At 35.1% G+C, this 27,009-nt stretch overlaps 2 protein-coding genes across 4 annotated transcripts; both read right to left on the bottom strand.

Moving 5' to 3' along the window:
- Positions 1-1,004: 1,004 nt before the first annotated feature.
- On the bottom strand, positions 1,005-2,849 carry LOC140892991 (josephin-like protein). 3 transcript variants are annotated; one of them, XM_073302056.1, is made up of 4 exons: positions 2,818-2,849; positions 2,659-2,737; positions 1,929-2,029; positions 1,005-1,556 (listed from the first exon to the last, which is right to left on the bottom strand). In XM_073302056.1, exons 3-4 carry the CDS (start codon positions 2,010-2,012, stop codon positions 1,086-1,088), a joined length of 555 nt encoding a protein of 184 aa, XP_073158157.1. In that variant the 5' UTR covers positions 2,013-2,029; positions 2,659-2,737; positions 2,818-2,849; the 3' UTR covers positions 1,005-1,085. The 3 variants fall into 3 exon arrangements, with proteins under 3 accessions (XP_073158157.1, XP_073158156.1, XP_073158158.1); XM_073302055.1 differs by lacking the exon at positions 2,818-2,849 and adding an exon at positions 2,377-2,452 and having other exon boundaries at positions 2,659-2,792; XM_073302057.1 differs by lacking the exon at positions 2,818-2,849 and adding an exon at positions 2,387-2,452 and having other exon boundaries at positions 2,659-2,792.
- Positions 2,850-3,564: 715 nt separating this feature from the next.
- On the bottom strand, positions 3,565-26,630 carry LOC140887777 (AUGMIN subunit 3). Its single transcript, XM_073295248.1, has 18 exons — positions 26,195-26,630; positions 25,871-25,907; positions 25,242-25,345; positions 17,128-17,323; positions 14,516-14,582; positions 14,029-14,132; positions 12,823-12,907; positions 11,785-11,839; positions 10,333-10,464; positions 7,206-7,275; positions 6,931-6,988; positions 6,748-6,803; positions 5,764-5,916; positions 5,335-5,446; positions 5,112-5,253; positions 4,292-4,367; positions 4,008-4,103; positions 3,565-3,892 (listed from the first exon to the last, which is right to left on the bottom strand). Exons 1-18 carry the CDS (start codon positions 26,368-26,370, stop codon positions 3,761-3,763), a joined length of 1,851 nt encoding a protein of 616 aa, XP_073151349.1. The 5' UTR covers positions 26,371-26,630; the 3' UTR covers positions 3,565-3,760.
- Between the last annotated feature and the right edge of the window lie 379 nt (positions 26,631-27,009).

The following is a 27,009-nucleotide window of genomic DNA, read 5'->3' as shown; positions in this document are numbered from 1 at the left end:
GATTTAGTTACTTTTTTTGCTCGAGACAAGTACGTCTCGAGTCCATGCTCAAGTCTCGTCGGTTGTGTGCGGGCAATTTCATTCTTTAGCGTTACAATTTGATGTAATTTGATATACGATGTACTTGTACTCAAAAAAAAAAAACACAGTAGGACATTCTCAAATATCTTTTTTTTTTTTTTTACGGGAATTCTCAAATATCTTTTATGCTTTATATATATAAACAAAAATTAAAATTAAAATTAAAATTAAAATTTGTTAAAGAATATGATGTGCTATATCATTCTCTATATGTAAAGAATATTTCCTTTAGACACCATCTTTTTATTTGCCGAAATTGTCCTTATGTGATATAAATATTATATTTTTATTTTTATTTGTTTTTTTTTTTTGAAATTTTGATATTTCAAATTTTCATGTTTTTCTCAACTAAACATTATAGATAAGATAAATTGATAAATAAATTTTAAATTTATTATTATATTATTTTATAAATAAAAAGAATAAATTTAAATATTATCGAAAAAATAATATTTATACATATCATACAATATTAAATATATTATATGATTTTATACATACGTAACGTGCAATTATACTAGTTGTTATAAAACTAGAACTAAAGATATACCAATCATTTGCATAGAAATGAGTTTATAAATATTAAATCTTAACAGGTTGGGTATGTGAAGGCTTTGGGACTTGACATCCTCGCCGAATGGTGTTACGCGACTTGATACCCATTTATATCCTCTGGGGTTCCGGGTCCGGGTATGGTATCTATTAGACCCAGACTCACTGTCATATTTCAAATTATTTGGGGAAAAAAAGAGTGAGAAATAGTTGATTATTGATATAATCCATAGTATTTTAACAGCTTCCAACGGTTGCTATTTCTAACCCAAAAAACATTTATTTTTCTACCGTAAATTTATTAGATTATTTATTGAAATTTAGCTTAATAAAAAAATCAATTTTTCGTCACTTACGGCGGTGTGCGCGAATTGGCTACTGTTTATTAAGAATGATTAGTTCTTTTACTCCAAAATCTTCATCCAAACAGTACATAGGAACAGTACACAAATTCAAGTCATTTCTTGATCATTCAGGACTAGCAAGACCTCGCCTCCTGTGGTTATGATACTATCAATAAATTCCGTGACCTCTTCGACGTTTTTGAAAGGATAGGGAGATGGAAGATCGCTATCCAAATTGTACCAAACTCTATCAATCCTTTTCAATGCAACCCAATGCCTACTTCTCCATATCCCACCATACCTTCTAACTGGGATGTTCAAAACGATCCCGAACAATTCATCCCTTGTTCCATCAAGATCGATAGAAGATGCACCAAGTCGTCGATCATGCCATGTTACCTTTTTACCCTTATCTTCAAGTGCCGCGATCAGAACATTTATATCATAATTCCCTGTGAGGGCGTTATGATGAGGCTTGAAGATTGCAGATAAAGGAGTCCAAGTCGCCTTATTTGGATCACAGAGGTCAAGCTTTTCAGCAAACTCGTTCAAACTTGCTCGAGTAAATGCATCTTTCTCCTGAAATTGAAGTATACCCATTTTCACATACTTGGTATCGCAATAATCACCACCACAGATGGAATTTGCCATGTTTCGAAATCCACTATCTATAATCTAAATCCAACTCCAACTCCAACTCCAACTCCAAATCTATCAAACTAGCCTAGTGTGATGAAAGAAATGATTGGATGAGATCTTTCAAAGTAAAAATTGCGCACAGAGCAATACCATACATGTGTCGGTACTTGGTAAAGATGCATACATATACATAGTAGTTGGTAAACATGAATATATTACGATTGACAATAAAGTTAAAGAGGCATGCATAAGAACAAAGTAGATTCAGTAAAACAAAAAGGAGCACCCAAAATTAAAGAGGTAGAAGAATACCTGGAATAGATTGTTGAGGGAATGTAATAAACAAAATTGTAGTCTTTGCCTCTCGTGGTATACCAAATTCCCTTCTCTCTCCATAATCCACTTAGCTAGTTCTGCAAGGGCAAAAACAGGACAACAAAAACAAGAATGAGATATACCATGGAATCGAAACTGAATCACTAACCACCGGCAATAATCAACATTATCAAGCTACCAAAAATCGGCCAGGTGTTCATTCAAAAGGAAAAATTCAGGGTTTTTTTTTTGTACAAGTTCTTACAAAAGTTGTATATTCAAAAAAGAAATTCAAAAAGGCTTTCTGCCAGTCTCGGTCAATTGAATCTAATTTTTGTCTAAAATTCAACTTTCACCCCTTTGTGTCTAAAAATTCAAAACCCCTGATCCACCACAGCAGCTCAAATGTTGTCCACTTATCCGGATGAAATATTTTCTTTCTTACATTTTATTACCTCTCTTTGCTCTTTCTGCAATCGTAATCTCTAATCCGCCAAAACTTCGTAAAATTCTACTCAAGTCTGCAGATGAATCGATACTTTAACACAAGAACACGGGATTACAATCTTTCGACAAACACAAGAAACATCCATCCAAAAAGAAAACCAGCGAAACATTAACAATAGCCCAAAAAACACACGCAGGAAATTGAAACAACCAAACGCAAGAAAAAAATTAAAGATTATATTGAGAAAGTAACTTTCCAGAAAATGTTGTATAAAAATACCTCGATACTGTTGGGTGAATCAGTGATTGTGCCACCAGCGGTCAACGCCAACTTTTCGAAGAATTTCACAGAATCGCAGCTGAGAAATGTACAACACAAGTTACAAAGAAAGAGCGACGAGTAAGTACAAAAAATCGCCAGAGATTTTGAAAAATTAACCTCCCATTTTATTTAAATTTCTTCCACCAATTTCTTCCACCAACAATCATTATCAGCTGATTTGTTTGAATGTGAAATTGAATTAATTAGTGAAAAAATAAATTATTTATTTAAACTTAATAATGAATTAAATTTAATTATACCCCATTTTTAATTATGAATTAAGCACAAAAACTCATATTATGTCGTCCCAATTATTAATACTATAATACATTGTCGATACGACTCGACTCATAAAAAATAATATTTTTTATGTTAAAAATACTATTTTTCACTGTAAATTACATGTCGATATGGCTCACTAATCATCTTTTGACTTACTCTCGGTTATTGTTCCGCACAATTTTACACAATATAAATTTAAATTCAACCTTTCACTGAGACCACAACAGATAAAATCATTCATTGGATAGACCATATTAATTTTAAACTAAAAGTAGCTATTCATAAATTCAAGTATAATATTTTTTGAAAAATAAAGTTTAAAATGCCAACAAGTTTTTAAAAACAAATAAATGTTTAATAACTGTTATGTTATCTAAAGAATTCAAATGATTGTTTTTTGTCCTAAAACATCTAACTTGTATTCCCAGTTAATGACTTTGCTAAGGCTATATAATCTGGATGTAGGATTATAGTAGTTGAAATTATTTATGCTAATAATAACGGTGGTCAAATGAGCTAAAAATATTTTGATTTGACATTAGTTATGCTGATAATAACGGTGGTCAAATGAGCACAAAAATAATTTGGATTCAATCAAAAATTTTGATGTTCAATACAACTCAATGGTGTTGGTGTTGGTGTTGGTGTTGGTGTTGGTGTATATTACATATCTCATCTTGTACAAGACAGATTACACCTTTGCAATTGACTCAACATAAAATGTACAAGACGATCCTTTCACACCATATAAACAAACAGGCAACAAAACGTAGCTGGACTATGACACCTGCAAGGCCCTGACACGTGCCGTGAGTTCCTTAACTTGATTCCTCAGCCGTTCGGGGTTGCAGAAAAAATCAACAAAGACTCGCCTTTGAAGTGCCATTTCTTGGGAATGATGTTTGACAATCTGCATTTTTGCTTGAAAAATTCTTACACACGAAAAGCTTTTCAAACAAATGATCTGATTTGCCACTTAGCTCTTCAAGATCTAATCACAGAAACAAAGGTTGTTTAAAATGTACCTCATTCTTCTTGCAGTGCTCCATTGTCACATCTTCAACCGCCGTTGACAGCTTTGCATTGACCTTTGCCATTTCATCCAGTTCCTTCATTAGTGTCTAGAAAGAGAGAGAAAGGAAGACAATATCTTAGAGTTGGAAACATGCAAGAAATTTTTAAAAAACCAGACTCGATATAACATTACATTACCCGAAACATTATCATTCTGCAGAATCAGTAACGCCGCAAAATTCATATAAAACAATAACTCAACATTTTAGAAAGAGGAATAACAGAAACAAAATACCCAGGGTGTCAGTATCGGTTGGGCAGTTGTAGATGATGCAAATAATAATTGCTGTAGACTTTGAACAAGAGTACACCTGAGATGTTATCAACAGAGAGTCGTGAACAATGTGTTAAGAGCGCATAAAATGCTAACCAGCATATTGATCAATACTGGAATAAAAGAGGTATCAAAGGCAGCATGTCTAGGAGTTTTTCCTAATTATTTTGGTACATGCAGGATGCAAGACTGATTGTAGGGTTCTTATATTAGTTAGTCACATAAAAACAGAAAGAATAGAAAAAACATCCACCCACTCTTGAAAGGTCGCATTTTAAATAGGCACCGACACTTAGTTAGATGGTACCTAAAAATCGACAATATATCCTGACATACCCACAAAGTGTCTCGTTTTTTAAATAATTGGATGCCACATAACTGGAGCATTCAATTTGGAGGCCAGAAGCATATCATTTATCATAGAAATGCTAGATGACAAGGATGGAGTACTCAATGCTAGATGACAACAGTCCAAGGATACCACAGTTAACTTCGGATGAATGACAGTTTTACAAAAGAAGCCCAACTACCAATAGGTGTTCTCACTAGAAATGCTGTGAGTGTTTCACTAGAAATGCTGTGAGTCTCGTCAAGGTCAAACACTATGATACTGGCAAGAGATAGAACCACAATGAAGTGTTGGGTATTTAACACTACAGTAATGCCAAGGAACCTCAAGCGTGAAATTAATGGCTGTTGATTTGATATAAAAATGATAAGCAATGGATTCTACACATGGTCATTGGAAGATTGAATACGTGAAAACAAATAAAAAACTTACAATTCGTTAATACATCTGTTTCTGTCCTCAGGAAGAGTATAATCCAAGTCAGATTGCAAAGTCATTAGGTCAGATTGAAGGTTAGATAATTGCTGAACAAGGCCCGGTGCAGAGACATATGTTGATAAACCAACTTGAGCATCTGAAATCATGCATTAACGTGACTCATTTTGTTTTAGGATTTTAACCAAAATAAAGCAATATGTTTCTAAAAAAACTATACTTGAATAGATGCTCAAAAGATCTCTAACACCATGGAGAAAAGTGTCTCGATCATCCACTGCTCCTTGTTCAGGTACGTCAGATGAAGCTTCAGCTAGTGCTATGCAACGGCCCTATTATGATGAAGATACACATCACTTCAATAAACAATGTATTGTGAGTGTGTAAACAATAAGATGGCGATCGTTTTCTTTCAATTCTTTGGAGACTATGGTTTTTGGCAATTTCCATATTGGTTTGTCATGAAATTAGGTGATAGTGATCACAAGATATATTTTTGAAAATTTATGCTGTAAGAAATGATATTAGTGATTATCATTTTAAAATTAAAATTGGTCAGACTGTTTCAAATACGTTGCTGTGTGATGATCGTAGTTTGAAATTGGTCCCCAAAAATTAAGTTTAATAGGTGTATTACGATGATCCATACCATTCGACCTTTGCCCACTGACAGGTATCCTTGCAGCTCTAGTTCAATAACTTTAAGTAAGGAATAGGCTCCCAGCATGGTTTTCTTTTCCAACTGACATGCTATTTTTAAAAATTGATGCCTTGATAGTTGATTAATCAAATGATTAATGAACTGCAAAAGAACAAGAAAAAACCCTTCAGAAACTAACCAAGACATAGGTTTTTGATTAATTAATATACTGCAAGAATCAACAAATCCATGTCCATATCAAAAGATGATTTTTATCTTGAATTTCTCATTTAAAAATGATCTAATGCGAAGGAGATACAACAGCATACCATGTACAATGACCATAAAATTAACTTTTAGAGACACCAGAACCAATCACATCAAATGACCATCATATTAACTTTCAGAGAGACCATAACCAATCACATCAATGGAAAGTACGTTTAGGCCGAAAGAATTGTCCTTGTACAAAAGCTACTAAATACGCTTCATTTTGGTCAAGGCACTAGAGAAAATGACAGAATGTTCATATCAATTCCACTTTATCTTTTCATCTCAGATAGAAAGCAGAAGAAAAAAATGGTGCAGCTCAATTTTGAGATCAACTGTTCTGCTAATAGTCAATGCTTTTCACAAGTTTTCTATGTTGGACTACACTGGAATGGGACCATCAAATGGCATACAATTATAATTAGTAGCACGCATGCATCAAAACATAAGTACTTTCCTGGCAGGACACTACAAGCATCATAGTAAATTCAATTTCATGGTATTAGTTTCAAGCACTGCCCAAAATCAATACGAGCTAAATATTCATGAGTGGTCATACTAATAATCATACTGCAAAAACAAAGTCCTAACACAGCCAATTATCCCCTAAACAACAGTACATCCAACAAGTTGAACAAGGAACAGCAACCAAGTAATCAAGGTACAGTTACACGACGTTTCTGTGTACAAACATGAAAATTGTTACAAAGGTGCAAAGCATACCGCTTTTTGCCGATTGATATAAAATTCTTGCCGCATAACTTTCAAATCGTAATCCCCTATATCATTAGTAATAAAGAGATACTGTCATTGACAACACTTTAAAACACTTGATCAAAGGGGAAAATAACAGATGCCAATTACGACTGCTTCAAGTTAATTGATTTAAGAGACAATGATCAATGCCTTGCAAGATGTATGTGTCTTGTAACTGAGCTAGCTCCCAGCAAAGATCAGGAATAGTCTGGAAAACAGAGTTTCAGTTAGAAACCCAGGATTATTTGAGATAAAATACACTTAAAAGTTAAAAGCATAGTTTGGGGCAACTGTATAATCTTACTTCCTTTTCATTTTTTTTTAAACTATTAGAAAGTGAAATCCCAACATCATGCGCAAATAAAAGTACGACAAGAAGATAACATGTAGTAGGACGTTAACTGCCACTTGTTGCAGATACAAACCTCAGATAATAGCTTCTCTTCTCTGCGATATAAAGTAGAAAGTTCTCCAGCCAGTTCAGCATGTTTTCTCCTACTCAAGCACGATAGGATCAAGAGTCAAAAACTACAAAACGTAAAACAAGACAAAGTAGCTGAGCATAGGCAATACTAAATTAATTGCATCTTCGTGCCAATATTTACTTTCCTCTCTAGTTTTTAACATGCAAGTACAATGATCAATGCAACTCTAAACCCAGTAAATACAATTACTTTACCAATAGGAAAATGAGAAACTTTGGCGCCTGGTACAATTTGGAATAACAATGATAGATCAAAAATTTAGATGATGAACCTTTACTTCAACACTAAAGTGTCATCACAAACCAGAAACTATTTTCCAGATCAACATGCACATATGCGAACACCAAGACCCCTCATTCTCTATATCCACCCAACAAATGAAGTCAAAATGAAATACTGTAGACAGATCGAAGCAGATGAAAATACTAGCAGCTTCCAAATTAGCCAAATGATGGGCATTGCGAAGAGCAAAGACTCTTCAGTTGAGAGTTGATGAATGGTCCATCACTACTAAATCATGGTTTTCCGAAAACGTGCTGTTCCATCTTCTTAGTCTTTCATTTTACAAAATAATTGCAAAGCTATGTATTTGAAAAAATGTACTTTGGAAGTGTGTTGGTTTGGGAGCACCTATAATTCTCTCCAAGTTTCATTGTTCCATCGTGATTACTGAATGCAATCAAAACATGTTAAAGCACCACCCTTACTGTTTTTTTATGTTTTTAGAATCCCACACCCAAGTAAGCATGAAAAACAAACTACTTCCATAAAAACTACAGTGTCAACGTAGAACTTGAATCCAATTTAAGAAACCATGTGATTGTTAAACAGGAAAAATAATCTAGCAGTTTCCCATCTATTGAATTTAATCACTTCTGCAACAAAAAATAAACAGAAATATATATTAGCTGTAATCTGAAATAAACATTGACAATAAACGAGAGTAGTAGCTATGCACCCCGACATAAAAATGTCACGAGCAGCGATCAAGAAATGAGCAGTCAAGAGACATGATATCTAGAGCTTCCAAATGCTAAGAAGTGGGGCATTAAATAATAGGCTAGTACTCGGCAGTTCGACATTCTGTAATAAGTTGTGAGATGTGACAAAAGGGCCCAGAGGCAAGAATAACCACAAGGCAAACATTACACATCATGCATTTGGATATCTGCAAATCGAGATATGGGTAGGTCTCAAAAGTTAGAAGCTAGAGATAATCTGAACTCTGAAGTTCAAAATTGAAGGGGGACTCAATTTGTGAAGTATGTTTCTAGAGGCAGTAAAAAGTAACAAGTGAGCCCGAACTGAGCAGGTAGAAGCCCAGCAGGCATACCATGAGCAATCAGTGTACAAGTAGGCTAGAGCTCAACAAGATCACAATGGTAATTCAAACAGCAGAAGAAGTCAGAAATTTGCAGTTCGGAAGCATGCAATTGGGATTGAGCAGACCATAATCTCAACTCGTGAGGGCCGTCTGAGCTCTAGAGACAGCCCAAAGTTTGCACAGTTGATCCAATGTTCGAAGACTATAAAGACGACCCAAGATGATAATTTTTGAATGGAACAACAACATAAAAGGTAAGAGACAAGATGACCAGTAAAGATGATGTCACAGTACACCAACACACTAGATTACTAATATTAAATGCTATACACCCTGTTTCAGTTATGCTCAGCTTATTTTAAGTAAATATATTTTGTAATGATATGTGTACACATGAAGTTTGAACTCATCTTTTTCCCTCAAATATGTATGAATTTCCAAGCACCTCTGGGAGAGGAAAGTTTGGAGTTGGTCACGGGGATTTCATCGAGCTAGTAGACAGTAGAATAAATTTCATCGTTTGCTCTGAGGTTAATAGTTCCAATTTGGATATGACATATTAAGTTCGTAAATGTACTGATGTTCCGATTCTGAATAATGTATGTATAATTTTTTTATTCAAAGTTATGTCGTTATTCCATTGTCACTACTATAACAACTATTAAAAAATTGGACTTCGACCTCACTTCAACTCCCAGAACTGTATCCAACCGATGTGGTACATCTCAACACACCCCCACACGCCCAGAAATGAACATCTGGTGCGTGGAATATTAACGGGTGACCCAATTATGGGCAGCCCAACTACAGGCAGTCCAACACATAACGGTGGGCTTGGGCTCTGATATCATGTTAAAAAATTGGACTTGGACCTAACTCCAGCCCCAAAAACTAGTTCAAGGGAGGAGCATTGTCCTTGTCTATATATTGTAATGGAACTTTCAGGAATTATATCCAACCAATGTGGGACTGTTATGAGCACGACTCGACATCTCAACAACCACCTTTATCCCTCAATCTGAAAAATAATTTTTATCTTTATTTGGGCCCACTTTCATTCATATGATTATAGACTTGGCTAAAGTATGATTAACAATGTTATTTTGGAAAATGTAACAAGAAATCCCAATAATTAATTTATAATTTCCGTGGTTAGGCAAACCAATCACCACCTTTTGAGATTTTGGCCAGGGCAAGGCAACACAGTTATTTCTAAATTTTGAAATTTTAACATATGTGTTATGTATGAGAGATCAGAGACGATGCATGAGGAAGAAAGGTCCATGAAAATATTCAGCATGTTTTACTACCTACAATATTGGTAAAAGTATGATCAGGGAAAAAAAATCATTTATTACAATAATATCAATTCGGACTCTGTAGCCCTCACCAATGTTATCAAGATATATGAAATGTGTCTAGAAACAAATTATAAACCATTAGGATCTCACACCCCCTCCCACCGGCTCTCTAATTCTATGCCTTACAAGAGAAATTGCATTCATCTCCCAACAACTCTATCAGCAGATGACACCTAAAGTTCAACCAATACTGTTATGATTTTTATGTTCTAATTGCTAAGTTGGATCTAAAGAACTGGTTACACGAGAAACACAACAGAATAAAATAAGAGGGAGAGCACAATATTTTCTAATTGGGAAAAAAAAGAGTTAACAAAGAACATAGTTTTTGGAAAGCAATTATGAACGGACACAAAAAGAAAAAACTCTGCATTAGCACTACCGAAGAGAATGAAGGTCAAGGTGGATATGAGCATCATCTGATGTCACTTGCGCTTTAAGCGTCGTGAGGACGGCTTGCTGCTTGGCATTCTCAACTTGAGCTTCTACCCATTGCCTTTCACTTGTTCCAAATCTATAACAAGAACCGATACATAAGTAACTGGGAGATACACATTCAAACTAATGAAACATGGCAACATCTCTTGAGAAAGCATGGAAGATACCTCAATGAAATGGTTTATCGCATAACATAGCTATCCAAGTCAACCACAACAAATGCAATGAAAAAGACACAATCAAGGGAAGAGTGACGGAGCACAGGGTATGATTTAGGTTCTATTCATTGAACTTTCATGTGCAGAATTCTCCAATCGAAAGTTCTAAATCTACCAAGAAAAGTCCATCAGCTATTTGCGTTCATTCTCCATTGAAATCAAATTTCTTCCTCTAGTACCATATCATTTCCAAAACTCAAAATTCATCCAGCAGCAATTTTCAAGTACTAGACAATTTTTTGAAATAATTTAGTATTTTAAATTCTATAATAATTAGGTTTCAACTATAAGTTGACTAAGATTTGACGTTAATTAATTGCATTTCCCTTTCACCAATAAAATTTTTACACATTTGATTACTATTTGGGTGTTTTTGCTAGCATGATTTGAATTGCTGTTGGAACATAAATTTCAAAACACATAAAAAGCGATGTTAATGATTATATGAAGAATATCAAAGGGTATAGTAAATACAAATACACGTGATTTTGTTTTGAGTTATTTAACTAAAATGTGAATGTTATAACGATTATATATCACAAATCTATCAGAAGCTACTCAAGTTGAAAATTAAGTGGATTTATTATGTATGTCTGTTAATAGTGGACAACTAAAATTATATGAGGGCATGGGCATTTCTGCTATAGTTTATTGATTATAAGTGTATATGGAAATTAAAACTGTTCTAAAAAAAACAAATGTAACTAACATGAAACACACTATTCAAATACATTTTCCGAAGTGAAAAAGCTTAGTTAGCTCTTAAAAAATAATTAAACACATTCCTAAAACATCTTAAGCGTTTTACAACACATCTTTAAAGCTGTTGAATTGAATGTAGAAACAACCTCGACAAAACAACATTTAACTTTTAGATTCAAATATCATACCTTCATTGATTCAGATCTACACATACAATAAAAATGATCAACGACTTTAAAGGTGGGAAATTTTTAAGGCTTAGGATAGTTGATATTAACTACATGATACTGAAACAGTTCTTTAACATTGGGCAAACTACTGCTTTTATAATCAATTACAAGACAGGTTACAATTCAACTATCCAATAATGACTGTAGACCAAGATGAATTGTTGTCGTGTTTCAAACTTATCAGTCAGCAGATACAAATCAAAGTAAAAGCCAAACACCTGACTGTTAGAAAATAAAGGCACATACATGGAACGAAGCCGCTGCAATTCAGAAAGGCGTTGATGCTGTGTATTTTCCGAATCTGGTCCATGAGTAGAAGATAAATGAAGAGGGATAGGATACAGAACAGTAAAATTAATTATAAAAAATTTGGGATATTTTGGAATCTGTATCAATATCTACTACGCATCACCATCACTATGCAGTGAGAAATTAAACATAATGAAAGGATTGCATCATAACTTGAAGAATAAAGTTTAAAAATTGCCAGCTTTTATAACACAACAGAGAATCAGTCCTTTAGGAAGTCACAATATCAGCCATCATTGCTTTATTATTGGAACCATGAGTTTCTCTTCAAAGTCAAGATTCTAAACGAGTTGCAAATCTAAAGGACAAGAATCCCCAAGTTCAGTCCAAAGAGCGTTTGGAAAGTGCCGATAACGTGTGGACGGTAGGATTTTTGTGTGTAGAAAAGAGTAAGATCTTTCATACCCTGACAAAATATATAGCAAATTCAGGGCATTATACAGAGATTCATATGATCCGAATCCCGATGAATATTGACGAGGCACTGCATAATCAAAGTGGAGGGCAGTAATTTTTGAAGAAATGAAATACCTTCAAGGTAAAGATACTTAGGATATTGTTGATCTACCAAAAGGGAAGAATGAGATGGATATTTAATGAGTGTTCAACGTGAAACAGGAGCTGATGGTGGTTGAACATAATAAGGCAAATGCCTGCGTTTTACGCAGACAAACGGAATATATTATGGGAAAACCTTTGCTCCTCTGACCGTCATATCCCATCCATGTTTTACTAATTCTTATTGAAAATCTGGAAAGAGTGGAAGCTACATTGTCTTTCTCAATTTTCATCTGGGGTGAAGAAACAAAGTTACTTCAAAGTGATCAATTTAAAAGAGCAGAAGCAATATTCTAAAGCACAGCAAGGGAAGAGAGGAAGATAGAAACACACACATAAATAGGTTCAACATACAAATGTAGTCATAATAATCTGCCCCTTGTGAATGCACGTGTGTTGTGTGGGAGAAGGAGGTACCTCGCACTAAGACTTTCGAAGTCTCATTGAGACTCATCCACGAACATTTAGATTTTCCCTCTTCAGCCACTAATCTGTACGGCCCCTAGAAACATGATGTGATCGCAAACAAAAAAATGTTTAAAATTAAATATCTTTAGACATCACATTCATATACAAATGGATAACACTCAAATCATTTGACAGTTTTTAAATGCTTTCTGCTCTCGAAGGTATGGTGCACAATAACCTATAAGTTTATTAGAACACAATAATAATAATGATAATAATAACAATAATGATAATAATACTTATAGTAATAGTAATACTAATAGTAATAATAGCAACATTAATACGAAGAAGAAGAAGAAGAACAACAACAACAACAACAATAATAACTATTATTATTATTATTATGTTAAAATATTGATATTCCACTTTCATCTTTAAAATCATTGACAATAAAATAATCAATAAGATGTTATATGAGAGAAATAAGGTCGCAAAAAGGCAAACATGAAAGTCAACATTAACGGAAAATTGGAAAAAGATTGGACATGAAAATGATGATCTGCTACGTTTCATGAAAACATCGGTAACTAAAGAGGGCACAACAAAGCTCTCACAAGCACATTAAGTCGGGATAGAGTACTATCTTGGACATAGAACATAAATTGACGTCTCAAAACATGTTTGGCCTCAAGATTATGATCACACATTCAGCCAAAACAATGCTCTTGCAAGAACATAATGAATAAACAAAACAGAAGACCGAAAACAACTCTCAATACATGTTTGCTAATGAACAATGGGGCCAACATCATTCGTTCGTTAATATACGGATTATTGCACGGTTTAAAAGATTTATGTTACCAAATTATCATCATTTATGGTACAACGGCAATTGCTTAGTTAATAGTTATCCACATGCCATCAGAGTGAAGGTTCTCAGTCTGGTTTATATGGATTGCACGCAGTTGTTAGGACTGGAATTGTTGAACAACAATTACCATCATAATTCTTTTGTGACTGTTATTGCACAACAATCAACACGTAACGCCTAAATTACAATATGATTTACAAGATTCAACTTACACCATTAACATTATCTTTAGTTATAAAATTTCGAAAAGTGCCACTAACCTAGCTTTGGACTAGTCATTTTACAATCACCAATGTTTTTACAAATGAGATGATTAAGGCTTTAATAGAAGTATGTAACCATACCGTGTCCAGTTGCTTGGCGAACCATTGATTTAACTGTTCCATGCAAGAGGAATCCACAACCAAGTATGGATGAAAATCAGCGTAAGTCAAGTAGATTCCATTTTCTGAAAGCATAGAATATCAGGTAAATAATAAATAAATTAAGAATCATTATTAAATATCATATAAGCCTACATTCAAACCATGCTAGGCAAGTAAATAGCATACATTTCCTATTTTCCTAATGTTACACGCCAAAATCTTCATTCCACTTCCAACGCATTTGTTTTTCATACTACTTAATAAGAAACGTGTCACTTATATTTAACAAGAAAATTTTAAAGTACTGGAAAGGTTTTAATTCATTATCTTACTAACTAAAACCTAAATATGATCATTTTACCATCCTCGTTTTTACTTTACTAACAAATATAAGACTCTAAAATTATTAAATTAATCACAAAATTCTTTTATTCACATATCTTAGGGGAAGGAGGAAAGACAATACCATCTCCTGAATGATAGTGAACCAACTCTTGAGCAGTAGAAGTCATCCGTCCTAAGACTGCATTCATCTAATTAAATTCATAATCAGGACAGTTGTGAAAGTGTAAACAAATAATGAAAAGATAACCTTACAATTATTTCTGTCAGGGAATGATATGTATTACAAATGACTAATTCTTAACCCCTCTTGATTTCTAAGTCAGCAACTGCTTGGAAATAATAAATTAAACCAACATTGTCGGGTTTCTGTGCTGTGGAAAAGAACTTGATCGTGCAAACACAAAGCTACAAAAGTTTGTGTAATACTGTGAATATCATCCAGATTTGAAGTAAAATAAATTCATGATACTTTTGCAAAAGAGGGTCAATATTGGATCTCCACCTTTCCTAACTGACTTACACTTGCATAAATGGTTAGCTCGATTCAAAACACTCTCCAATCAACAAATCCTAAATTGAGCACAGAGATGTACTTTTTTGAGTTCAATCGAGCATGAATTCAAGCTCAAGCCCGGAACTGAATATATACAAGGTTCTAGCGCCGGACTAGTGCCTAGACTAGGCGCCGCTAGGCGGATTTCTCGGTATATCATAATAAATCAGATAATATAACTCCTACATGATAACATCAAATTTAAAATGAGTTAAAAATTACATAACTAATAAAATTCCACAAATTTACTCTACTTCTTCATTTCCATAAATTTTCTACTTATTATTCTCCATATTTTTCTTCTCTTTTCTTTGCAAATGACGTTGAAAGGGTTTTCGTAGAAGAGCAATAAAATTTTCTGTCAGTTTTTTACTGGGCTTATGATTTAAAAGCCCAAATTCTTACTTTATTTTAAAAGGTTAAGTAAAAATATAAATAAATTAACATAACTAAAAATATAAATTACTATAACAATGTTAAGTATTATTCTATGTTAATTAATAGTTTTGATTATTATTTTAATCTTCATTCTAAATTTTATCATTTTAAATAAGTGTTTCATTGTCTTTCGTTTTCAATGTTGTAAATGGCGGGAGGCGGTGCCCAGGCATTGTGTTACTTAACAACACAATAACCATCCCCCACTTCGTAACAACCCCCTCTATTTATCGCATACCCCAACAGTCTCGGCTCTTGCACTTGTAAGATAAGGGCTTAGGCTTCCTTTATGAAAACTTGTCTCTCTTCTGGACTTGGGCTTAAGAACATTTCTTTCCGTAACGCAGTGCTTAGGCGGTCGAACTTTTTTAGCAATTTTTTATAGGTAATTATGTATAATCATGTAATGTAATTACAAATAATCATAATATTTATGTAAAATATGTAATTAAATAATATAAATACATAAAGAAGTTTCATACAATACAATCTAAACAAAGTGCAAATAAATATATAATGTAAACTAACAAGATAATTAAGGTGGTGGCTGATGGCGGCAGCGAAGGCGGGCCACAGGAGGCGGTTTGAGGCAGGTGGTGGCTGATTGTGGAGGGAACTTGAAACCAAAAGTAAATACAAAAGAGAGTGAGAGGTGCTTTTATTAGATCTAAGGTTTTTTTTATTGATTGACTTTGACTGGTTTTCAAAATTATTCAACTCTGATGGTTGACTGAGATTTTAAAATCATTCACCCCCTCAACCTGCCTCCTTGTCCGTCTCACCCGTCGGATGGCATCGGACCACCAACAGAGACCGCCTTAGACAAAGGCGGGCCGGTCGAGGGCCGCCTCGACCGTCAATTAGAACATTGTTCATTTTTTGACCAATTAAAAAATATATGTATTAAGTGGAATACTGAATACTGATAACTTGTAATCACTTTTAAGATATAAATATTTCATTTTACTCATACCTCTCCACGATTATAAGTTCATAACTTGAAATTAATATTAGTATTCAAATTGGATGGAAAAAGTTAATGTAAAAATGATTTTCCTTATATCTCCATACCATTTTATGTATACAATTTATTGGTCAATTAAGTAAAATCATTATTAAGATTTAAATTGGATTAAAAAAGTTATATGTATAAATTATTTTCCTTGTATCTCCTCACCGTATTACGTATAAATTAACTTTTGGAGAGTATTGGTCTTTTGGTTTTATGATTTATTCATCCGTACCTTATATTATATTATATATAATAAAAGCAATGACATATAGATTAGAATGGTACTGAAAAGTTAACAGGATTAAATATATAATATATATTTATTTTACTTCTAAATGTTTCACTTGGTTTAATTTATTATTAACTTTGTATTGTTCATTAAAAGGTTTACTTGAAATGAGAATGGCAGATGATGGTATGGTATTTAATATTTTATTCGTATTGGTTTAACAAATATATTGCATTAATTTTAATAAAGTTTGCTTCATTCCAACACAAAAGCAAGATCTAGTCATACTATACTTGTTTTCATATATGCTTGAGACCCAAGAAAAAAACATAATCCACGGATCAGCTATCATCCAAGAGAAAAGAGTGAAATGCGCAGTAAAGAATTAACTTTTTGCTTAATTTCTGGAAGTAAAGAATGAAATTCACCCAAGAGAAAAGAGTGAAATGCTCACTTATCATTTAAATTACGGGATTGATGAGGGCATGTTTATCAGCATACCTCCAAATTCCTCGCTGAAAGGCTATCATCTATGGTGGTCAGTTGTCCATTGGCAGTGGAGGTTGCAGAAACTCGTGCTCTTCGACCTTGAATTAGTGTTGAAGCCTGCTCAGTGAGCATATCATTTTGAAATTGCAGATGCTGGAGCTGTTTCTGTAACTCTGAGGCTTCGGATTTTGCTGCTAATGTAGCATCACTGGGCATAAACACAGCAACCGTTAACTTCACAAAGTAACAAAATCCACCATAATCAATTTAAAGCTTCAGATTCTATCCAATTATAGCAATTGATTATCTTCCTTCTATTTCTGTTTATGAACAGTGAGATCAACCTAAAGCAAACCGAATTAAGAAAAAGAAAAGTATTAATGATTTACAAAATAAAATAAAGGCCTAACAATCACTCCCTTGAACCAATTTATTCTTCCTCTTACACAATCTTTACTTCATCCCACTGGCTATCATTTTCCAAGTGTGTTACTGACCAAAGGGAAGTGTGCCCAATGAATAGAAAGGACAAGCCCACGATTAAAAATGTATATCATAGGAGAATCAAAAGGGGCGCTGATGTGGGGAGTGAGGGAGAATGAAAGAGAGAGGGGAGTTTGTTATGAGGAGTTATGTTCATGATTTCTTTTGTGTGTCACTAGCTGAGCTAGGGGAGGATGGGAATACTATGCATTTCATTACAGTTTATATCATCAATATATTTGCATGCCATTTCCAGAATTGTTGTGTTAAACTTATCTTCCATCTCTGTTACTTCGTGGCCATTTGAACCAGTGATCTAACAAAGTGGTCAGACCTGCCATGGCCACAACACGTTCCGAGGCGAAGGCAGAGGTTCTCGAGAAATCAGTTTCAGTGCTCCAGGCGGACATGGCTTCCATCAACACCCGGCTCGATCACATCACTATCCTCATGGAATAATTATTGGCTGACAAAGTAAAGGATATCAGGCACCCACCGGGCGGGCACTCATGAATCACACATTTTAGATTCCATCTCTGACCGGCACAACTCTTCCAAATTTGACAAAAGTGATCTCAATTATGTATTGAAACAAGCTGCTAGTCGCATTGAGCTCCATCCGTCGATGGTTCTGACCCCTTGGCATGGTTGGCACAATTGAACAATATTTCCAACTCCATGGCAAGCCTCCAAGCTTTCGTTTACAGTTGACCCATATCTGTATGGATGGGTCTTCCGTCAGGAAGGCCATGAATCTTCTTGAGCTTTTGGCCGCATTGAGACAGGATTTTCAACCGGTGGATGCTTATATTGAACAATTTGAGATGGTTCTAGCTCAAATCAGCGATCTCTCTCTGGAACAATCTCTCGCTTTCTTTCTTAATGGTTACGTGATGAAATACAATGGCGGGTCAAGAATCACATTAAGATGGTTCTAGCTCACATTAAGATGGTTCTAGCTCAAATCGGCGGTCTCCCTCCAGAACAATTTGATGAAGAATTTATACATACTTCACGGAATTATCAATCTAGGTTTGTCTCCTTAGCTTACAAATCAGACCGGCGGTTTGGGTCTTTTTCCAGCCCAAGCCCTCGGGCCATTATCTCGGTAGAGATGGTTTTGGCTCTTGAATGCCCAGATACCAACGGCGACAATCCAATTCGCTGCACAACCAACGTTTCTTCGGGCACGGTGAAGAGGACTGTAGGCTCCCCACAGTGGAAGCATAAAACCATTTTCCTAGTGGGAGAGTATTTTGTCATTACAGAGCTTTTGGTGATCCCATGATTTTGGAACTCCTTTTTTATTCTGTTGAGGGCCTTGATCATCCCACTGCCAATACCATGAAACTAGAAGGGAAATAGATATTGATATTGCAGTGATGATTGATAGAGAGAGGGAGACGGGAAGGGGGTGTGAAGCCACAATTTTATTTCTCGAAATTCAGTAGCAGCCTTGGGGCATGAGGTGGATGAGGGTAAAATTTGGAGTGCTTCTAGGCAATGAGTGCAAGGTGGCTTGTCAAGGGGCATGCACAGATCGACACTGGGTGCAAGGTGGTTTGTCAAGGGCCATGTCGATCATTACAGATACATCTCTGCTTCCACCACCTTCAAATCATAAGATATTTATTCGATTTGGGAGGTGCTGATTTAAACTTGGGAATTGATTGGCTGCGTACATCGGGAGAGGTGATAGTTGACTGGGGAAAATTGCATATGAGATTTAATTACAATGACAATGAAGTGCAAGTACAAGGTGATCCAAAGCGTATGAGGACTATCGTCTCTTTGTGTTCCTTAACCAAAACAATAGATATTGAGTTTGGGGGAGTTCTTTGGTCGATGTCTAAATCGTGGGATAAAATCGAGTGGAAAGTCGGTTCTGGGGTTCAATCTAGTGAGCTTGAATCTTTCTTAAACAGGTACCCGAAGGCTTTGAACCACCTATTGGCTTACCCCTAAAATAGAGTCAAGATCATCCTATTAGAATCAAAGAAGGTTGTGGCCCAGTGCAAGTTTTCCTGTATCGTTATGCTCAAAATCAAAAAGGACAAAATTGAGAACATGGTGGCGGAAATGATAGCATTGAGGGTGACACAGTCAAGCAGCAGCCGCTATTCCAGCCCCGTCAGATTAGTCAAAAAAAATATGGGAGTTGGCGGTTTTGTATCGATTACAAGCCCTTAAATGACATTAATGTTCCCGATAAGTATCCCATACCAATCATTGATGAGATTTGGATGAATTACATGGTGCAGTATATTTTTCTAAAATGGATTTGAGATCAGGATTTCACCAAATGTGTGCATTCGGAAGATGTCCCTAAACATGCTTCCCGGACACATACTGGGCAGTACGAATTTTCGTAATGCCTTTTGGGCTTTCAGATTGCTCCTTCAATATTTCAGGCGACAATGAATGAGGTATTATGCCCTTATTTACGCAAGTTTTTGTATTGGTATTTTTGATGATATATTAAATTATAGCAAAAGCTGGCCGGATCACTTTTTCCATCTTCAAATCATTTTAGAAATATCAGGGAAGCATCGTTTGTTAATAAACCGAATGCCATTTTGCGCTGTTGGAGAAGGAATATTTGGGGCCGCATGTGATTTTTTCAAATGTAGTGGCCGGACATTAATGTGATTTGCTCATGGCCTACACCTCTCTCTACGAAAGGTGTTAGGGATTCCTTAGATTAAGGGGTATTATCAAAAATTCATCCGTAACTACATGAAGACAGCAAAATCTAAGAAAAATAATTTCAAGTGGCACGATGAGGCCCAAAAGGCTTTTAATATGGGGCCCTCTTCCACAACGAACACATGGTTCTGTGATATGAATCTAGAAAGCGTTCGAAAATTCATATTGTTCCAAGATTTTTATTGTAATTTGTCCTCGAGATTAGAAGGATTTGGAATCCATGGCAATCAAGTTGGAACGCATGGAGATAGAGTTGGAGGATGTTTGAAGTTAATTGAAGTCTTAAGAGAGGAAGAAGGAATTACGAGGCAGCACATTCCCTAAATTTGATGGAGAATTTAGAGAAATCCAAATCCGATATCCACCGTTCAGAATGTAGTTTAGGATGTTATAAAGCTACAATCCAAATTTCAGCCCGATCCGACGGCTCGAACTCCAGATATGAATTTTTCAAGAATTATGCACAATCGGAACAGACTCAGCGCCTCAGCGCCAGTGCCAAGCGCTAGTTCGGGATTTTCACACAGTACGGCATGTACTGTGTGTTTTCGAATTTTTGAGTATTTTTTATATTTTGTGCTATTTTTGAGTATTCTAAGCCTATTATGAAAATTTCTTTTGATATCTTTTGTATTATTTTGCTTTATCTTTTATTATTTTGTAGTTGTATTATAAATACAACATATACATTCATTATTGAATATAGAATGAAGATTATAGAACATTGATTTTATCAATTATAATTCTTTCTAGAATTAAAACAAAGCTTTGTTCTGTTTATCAAATCAAATTTATCAAAGTTTAACCACTTTGTGGTGTTTGTCGATTGATTATCTTCGTGGATTGTCAGAAACAAGTTTTCTGAAGGTTCCGTTGTGATTAATTGTTTATCTCGTGATTGTTTGTTGCTAGTTTCAAGTAAACTAGAGGTGAATATTCAAACTTACTTGTGTCAAAAATATTGGGACAACAATTTTGATTCTTTTTGTTATTGAATTGAGGGTTCGATTCGTTTATAATCGTATTTGTTTTTCATGCCATTAAAGATTCTTATCATTCTGTCATCTAATTCAGACTTGATTGCAACAGTGTTGGATGAATTCTATATCACACCAGGGGTACATTCCCGGGTCTTTTGAACGTTGAGGAGGATTGGTGACATTTTTTATTGGAGAGGAATGAAGGGAGATAGATAATATGTGGCTGGTTGTACTACAAGCCAACAACAAAAATTAAAAATATCCGGCCACGAAACCGGCTGGTCTCTTTCAGCCCATAACAATTCCCGAGGCCATTTGGGAAGATATAGCGATGAATTTTATCACAGACCACAAGACTACGAAAGTCAAAGGGGTATGAGATAATCTTCATTGTGGTCGATCGTGTTACTAAATATGGTCATTTTATCTTATCAAAGCACCCCATTTCAGCCAAGGTGGTCGTAGAGGTTTTTATGAAGGAAGTTGTACGGTTGCATGGGGTTCCTAAAACAACAGTGGATGATCAAAATCCTATCCTTTTGAGCAACTTTTGGACATAGCTTTTTCCGGCTGCGACAGACCAAGTTACACATGAGTGTTGTCTATCATCTGGAAAATGATGGACAAACTGAGGTTTTAAATCGTTGTTTGGAGACTTATCTATGTTGTTTCACATTGGAATAACCCAAGAGTTAAGCAGATTGGTTACATTGGGCCAAGTTTTGGTACAACGCTTATTTTCATGCATCTGCGGGTATGACGCCATTTCAGGCAATGTATGGGAGGAAACCTCCTATTCATTCACATCTTGCCAAAGGAAACAGCTGTGGCGGCAGTTAGCTAACAACTACCAGATAGGTGGGACAAATTGTTAAGGCAACTGGCAAGCAAAGGATAATTTGCATTGAGCCCAACAGAGGTTGATTATATGTGCCAATTTACATCAATGGGATACCTCATTTCAGGTCAAGATATGGTTTTCTTGAAGCTTCCACCCACTGACAAAAAATCGATTAGTTGACGAGTTTGTCAAAAAATAGCACCGTGGTTTGTGGAACTTTTAAGATTATTCAGAAGGTGGGACGATTAGCATATAAACTGCAGCTGCCACCCGGTTCGCGAATTCATCCTGTTTTTCACGCATCCTGTCTTAAGAAGGCGATGGGAAATTCTTCACAGGTGCAAACACTCCCGAGCAGTCTGGAATCTGGATGCCAACTTTGTCATGGACTTTGAACCATATAATAGACCGAAGATGCAAACATAAAAGAGGTGAACCAAGCCAACAGGTGCTGGTGAAATGGACAAGGAAGCCAATTGAAGAAGCTACATGGAGGATGTAGCAGATTTTTCAATCCAATTCCCAACTTCAGCCTTGAGGACAAAGCTTCTTTGAGAGAGAGGGTATTGATATGGACCAAAGAGAAGTGAGCCCAATGGGTAGAATGGGATAAGCCCACAATTAAAAATGTATATTGTAGGAGAATCCAAGGGGAGCTGGCATGGGGATTGAGGGAGTATAAAAGAGAATGGTGTGTTGTTGTGAGGAGTTATGTTCATGATTTCTTTTGTGTGTCACTAGCTGAGCTAGGGAAGAATCTTTTTTGCTTTCTCCAGAGAATAATCTCAGGGAAATACTTTGCTATTATATTCATTTCATTTCCAAAACTGTTGTGTTTATCTTATCTTCCATCCCTGTTACTTTGTGGCCATTTGACCCAGTGATCTAACACAGTGCTTCTGACAGATCTTTTTTAACTTTGAAAGCAACTGGTTTCAGATGTCAAAGTATACATTCTCTAACATGTTAAAAACCTTACTAAAAGGATCGCAATGACGTCAAAGTAAACATTACTAGAGGGTTCTAATGTCATCAAAGTATGCATTACATGACACAGTTCAAGATAATTCTTAATGATCTGCTCAGCATCAGTCGATAGAATCGTGGACTTGAATACATACTACATGTAAGTTTTAAGTATCTGAACTTTAGTACAATGATTTGAAAATTCAAGCAGCGGTGAGTGGTATGACCTTAATTAAGGGGTATACAAATTTATAAAGACTACTCTACGAAGTCATTAAAAATTATTAAGGATAAATCAATTACCTAAGTGAATGAAATAGCAGTTATGTTCAATGCTAATAACATCAACCTCCATTCAAATAAAAGAAATATATTGACAGGGGGGCCAAAGTGCATTGAGGCTATTAATATACATAATATTATCAATTTGGTAAGCTTCCATAAGAATATGCAGTCATATAAGTTTCAGAAGTATGCAGAAGTATGTACAACATAACCATCCTTTATTAACAGTAACGATCAATGAATATACACAAAAATACCACCCACAAACTTAGATATAAGTTCAAGTTAGTGTCAAACCTTGAAAATGCTGGAGTTAAAAAAGCAAGCAGGATGTCCCATTTCAATCATTTGTTTAAAATATATGAATCAAGATTGAGTTGGACCATAATTTCCTTTGTTTAACAACCGAGCACAGCAATTCCTCTCTTTTAGAGCTCATTCAGTATGAAGCAACAACAATTAAAAAGCTCAACTGAATCCTTTGTTCCTTAATCCACTCAGCACACATCAATTACACCCAATGAAGTTTAATTCTAAAGCCCATTCTCATCTTCATAAATCCACAGTCGTTGAAGAAATTCTGAGAACTATGCATTTCTTTCTCTGTTGCTCCTCCGATACGGAGCATTTTCCAGTTATATCTAGCTGCCCAAGCACTATATTCCCTCATTGTTTCGGAGTTATTATCGCAATGGTGGTTGCAACATTACGATGTACATGGAAGAAATCCTATGGTTGCTGTAGCACATAATGTGGTGATGGGAAGAATGGTGATCGTGGAATACATTCTATTATTATAAAAAAATTAAAAAAAAAACAAACAAACAAACTACTGATGTGGTCAATCGTTAAATCACTCTTAATACGATGAATAACCAAAAGTAGGGAATTAGCTTACACTTGTTCGAAAATGCCATATGATGTATCCTTGTGCCAAGTGTTAATTTCGTGTATCGTGGACATCGATACAATGACATCAGCAGATGCGAACATGCACTCATTAAAAATTAACTTCGCAAAACCATAACATGAAATTTTCTGAAAATATATGTGATGAGAAGAAAATTCCAAGTTGCAATTGTGCACTATTATTGCTCTGATAGACATTGTTGAAGTATCGTGTGACAATAGTTTTACAATTTAAATTTTAATTAAATCCTACTATTCCAAAATCATAATGGTACATTTTTTGGTATGCTTGTGAAACATGCAAAAATAAGCTTAATAATTAGAGATTTAATACTCACACACTTTGAAAGGGATGTCAAATATCCCAACATTGATGACATGACCAGATCTCTAGAAAATCATAGCTACTGTTAGAAAGTCTGTTTCTAGAGAATACAAATGCAATTCATCCAACTGGGAATAAATGCATTGCTTTTTAGGTTATAGAGTGTTTCAATAAAATAATACTTTATATTTAATGGTGTACATAAAATGATTGTGCTCCAAGCTAGATCTGGGCACTAGGTTTATCACTACATATCTTAATTCTTTATAGCACATTGTCTGGATTTTTAGGTATACTGGAACAAGATTCTAAATGTATTTAATCAAAAGAGTTTAATCAAGTGACAGTTAACAAACGCCTAAGAAGCAAAAAAGGAAAAGAACAAAAAATTTCTCTCCTAAAACTGCTAACTTTGTGACTCTACTACTACAAGTACAGTACAAGTGAGCCTAAGAACTCATACAAAACCGCGAATATGCAGCACTCTTACAGAGGAACTAACTTCCAGTGCATGATTTAATTACCAAATAAACGCAATTATGATTCAGAGCTTTGTATACATATTTATGGAAATCGTGGTATAGGAAAATTAAATTTACAGATAAGCCGGAATGGTGAAATTAACAATTACCGAATTTCTTTCAATCCTTCTTCAGTTCCAAAAACTGCCTCCTGGTTGTCTCTCCTTGCTGAAAATGCTGAAATGCTGTCATAAGCTAAGTCTAAATCTTCTCCCTGATGATATAAAAGCATACATTTGCTGAAAACAAACCATGAAAAATAACAAATATATACCAGCATGCAACAATTTTGGGCAATCCATTATTCATCAACAAATGGAAGAAGCAAAGGATGGCAATATGGGAAAGGCACAACTACGACCAAGATAATCACATAAAAAAATAGATCCAACTGGGTCATTTATTAAGCCTAACCTCAGACCCCAACTGACTTAAGCTAAATGTGAACTCAGAGAACTTGATCTGAATCAGGAGTTGTCAAAACTCTCGGTCCTTGGGATCGATGGAATAATCCTGGTAACTACGTTCTCCTGACTCCACACAAATGCTATAGTATGGACAATGGAGCAGCAGTTTTGGCAAAATGTGAAGTATTAACATGAGTGTCATTTAGACAGCTAATTTAACTAGTGCCAAATGTACGTCATCAAAGTGTGAATGTATAATGCTTTAATCTGACCATCGGTTCAAAGTTTGAAAATTTGAAATCAACCAAGTAACAACATTCACGTGATCATACCTCTAAAAGCTTCCCTTCCTGCAGAAACTGCTCGTACCTGGACGATAAGGTGGGATAATCATTGACCAGTAAAATTTAAAAAATAGCAAGAAAAACAACATTTAAACAGCAAAGCATGATTGAGACATGTATTCCCACACAAAAATGATCAAATGTCACACAAGCTACCCAAAAATTCGAATCATGAGAACACATCGTAGTTTAGACAAAAAAAAAAACTTAGGAGCCAAGCAATAAAGTGCCGCCTTTACTTTAACCAAATAAAGTGAAAGCATCACTTGAAGAGCAGTATAATGAAGGACAGAGTAGGGGCGGGAGAATTACTGAGAAAGGTCCGACGGGGAGAGAACGTTGGATGGGCGAAGGCTGGAGCACAGCCACTCGAGCACGGGTCGAACGTCGTCGTATTGGAAGGGCCATTCAAAGCTATCGGAGTCCAACAGATGGTGTCCTTCGTATCCCAACTCTCCCAACAACTCGCACAGCCGCGCGCCGCCCATCTTTGGGCGAGTAATAACCAGATCCGAACGTGATCGGCGAATTTGTCACTCCGTTACGTTGAAATCAGAGATTGGTGAAGGGAAGTTTTGCAGCCGGCAAGGCATCGTAGATTTGATTTTAAAAAGTAAAATTAAAATAAAATGTCCGATTTGTCAAGAGAGGGAAATACGAATACGAGGTTGTGCTTGTTTCAAACTTCAAAATATATCTGAGCTGAGGCTCTAAAATGATGGGATGCAGCCACTTGGAATCGTGGAGGTAATGAAGCTGAGTCTTGCGGGCACGTTTGGTTGGTTCTCCAATTTTATTTAAGAAATATATTCATAGTTGATGAGTTTATTATAAATTTAAATATTTATTTAATTTATTAAAAACTAAATTTTATATTTATAGAAAAATATATTACTTTTTTATTAATTAAAATTAGTATTTTACTCGTGCGATGCATGTAACATTAGTATTTTAATAAATGAAAATCTTTAATTATTTTTTAGAATATGATAAAAAAAAACATATATTTATATCAAGTTTATAATTAATAGCATATAATATTGATTTCAAACCGTCAATATATCAATCATTCACAATGATATTCTTTTAAAAGTTCGAAACGTAATATTATATAAAAAAAAAAGCAT

The sequence above is a fragment of the Henckelia pumila genome, chromosome 3, assembly GCF_033568475.1.
Source record: "Henckelia pumila isolate YLH828 chromosome 3, ASM3356847v2, whole genome shotgun sequence".
NCBI lineage: Eukaryota > Viridiplantae > Streptophyta > Magnoliopsida > Lamiales > Gesneriaceae > Henckelia > Henckelia pumila.
Note: the sequence above shows the minus strand (reverse complement) of the source record. Positions and strands in the feature narration are given on the sequence as shown.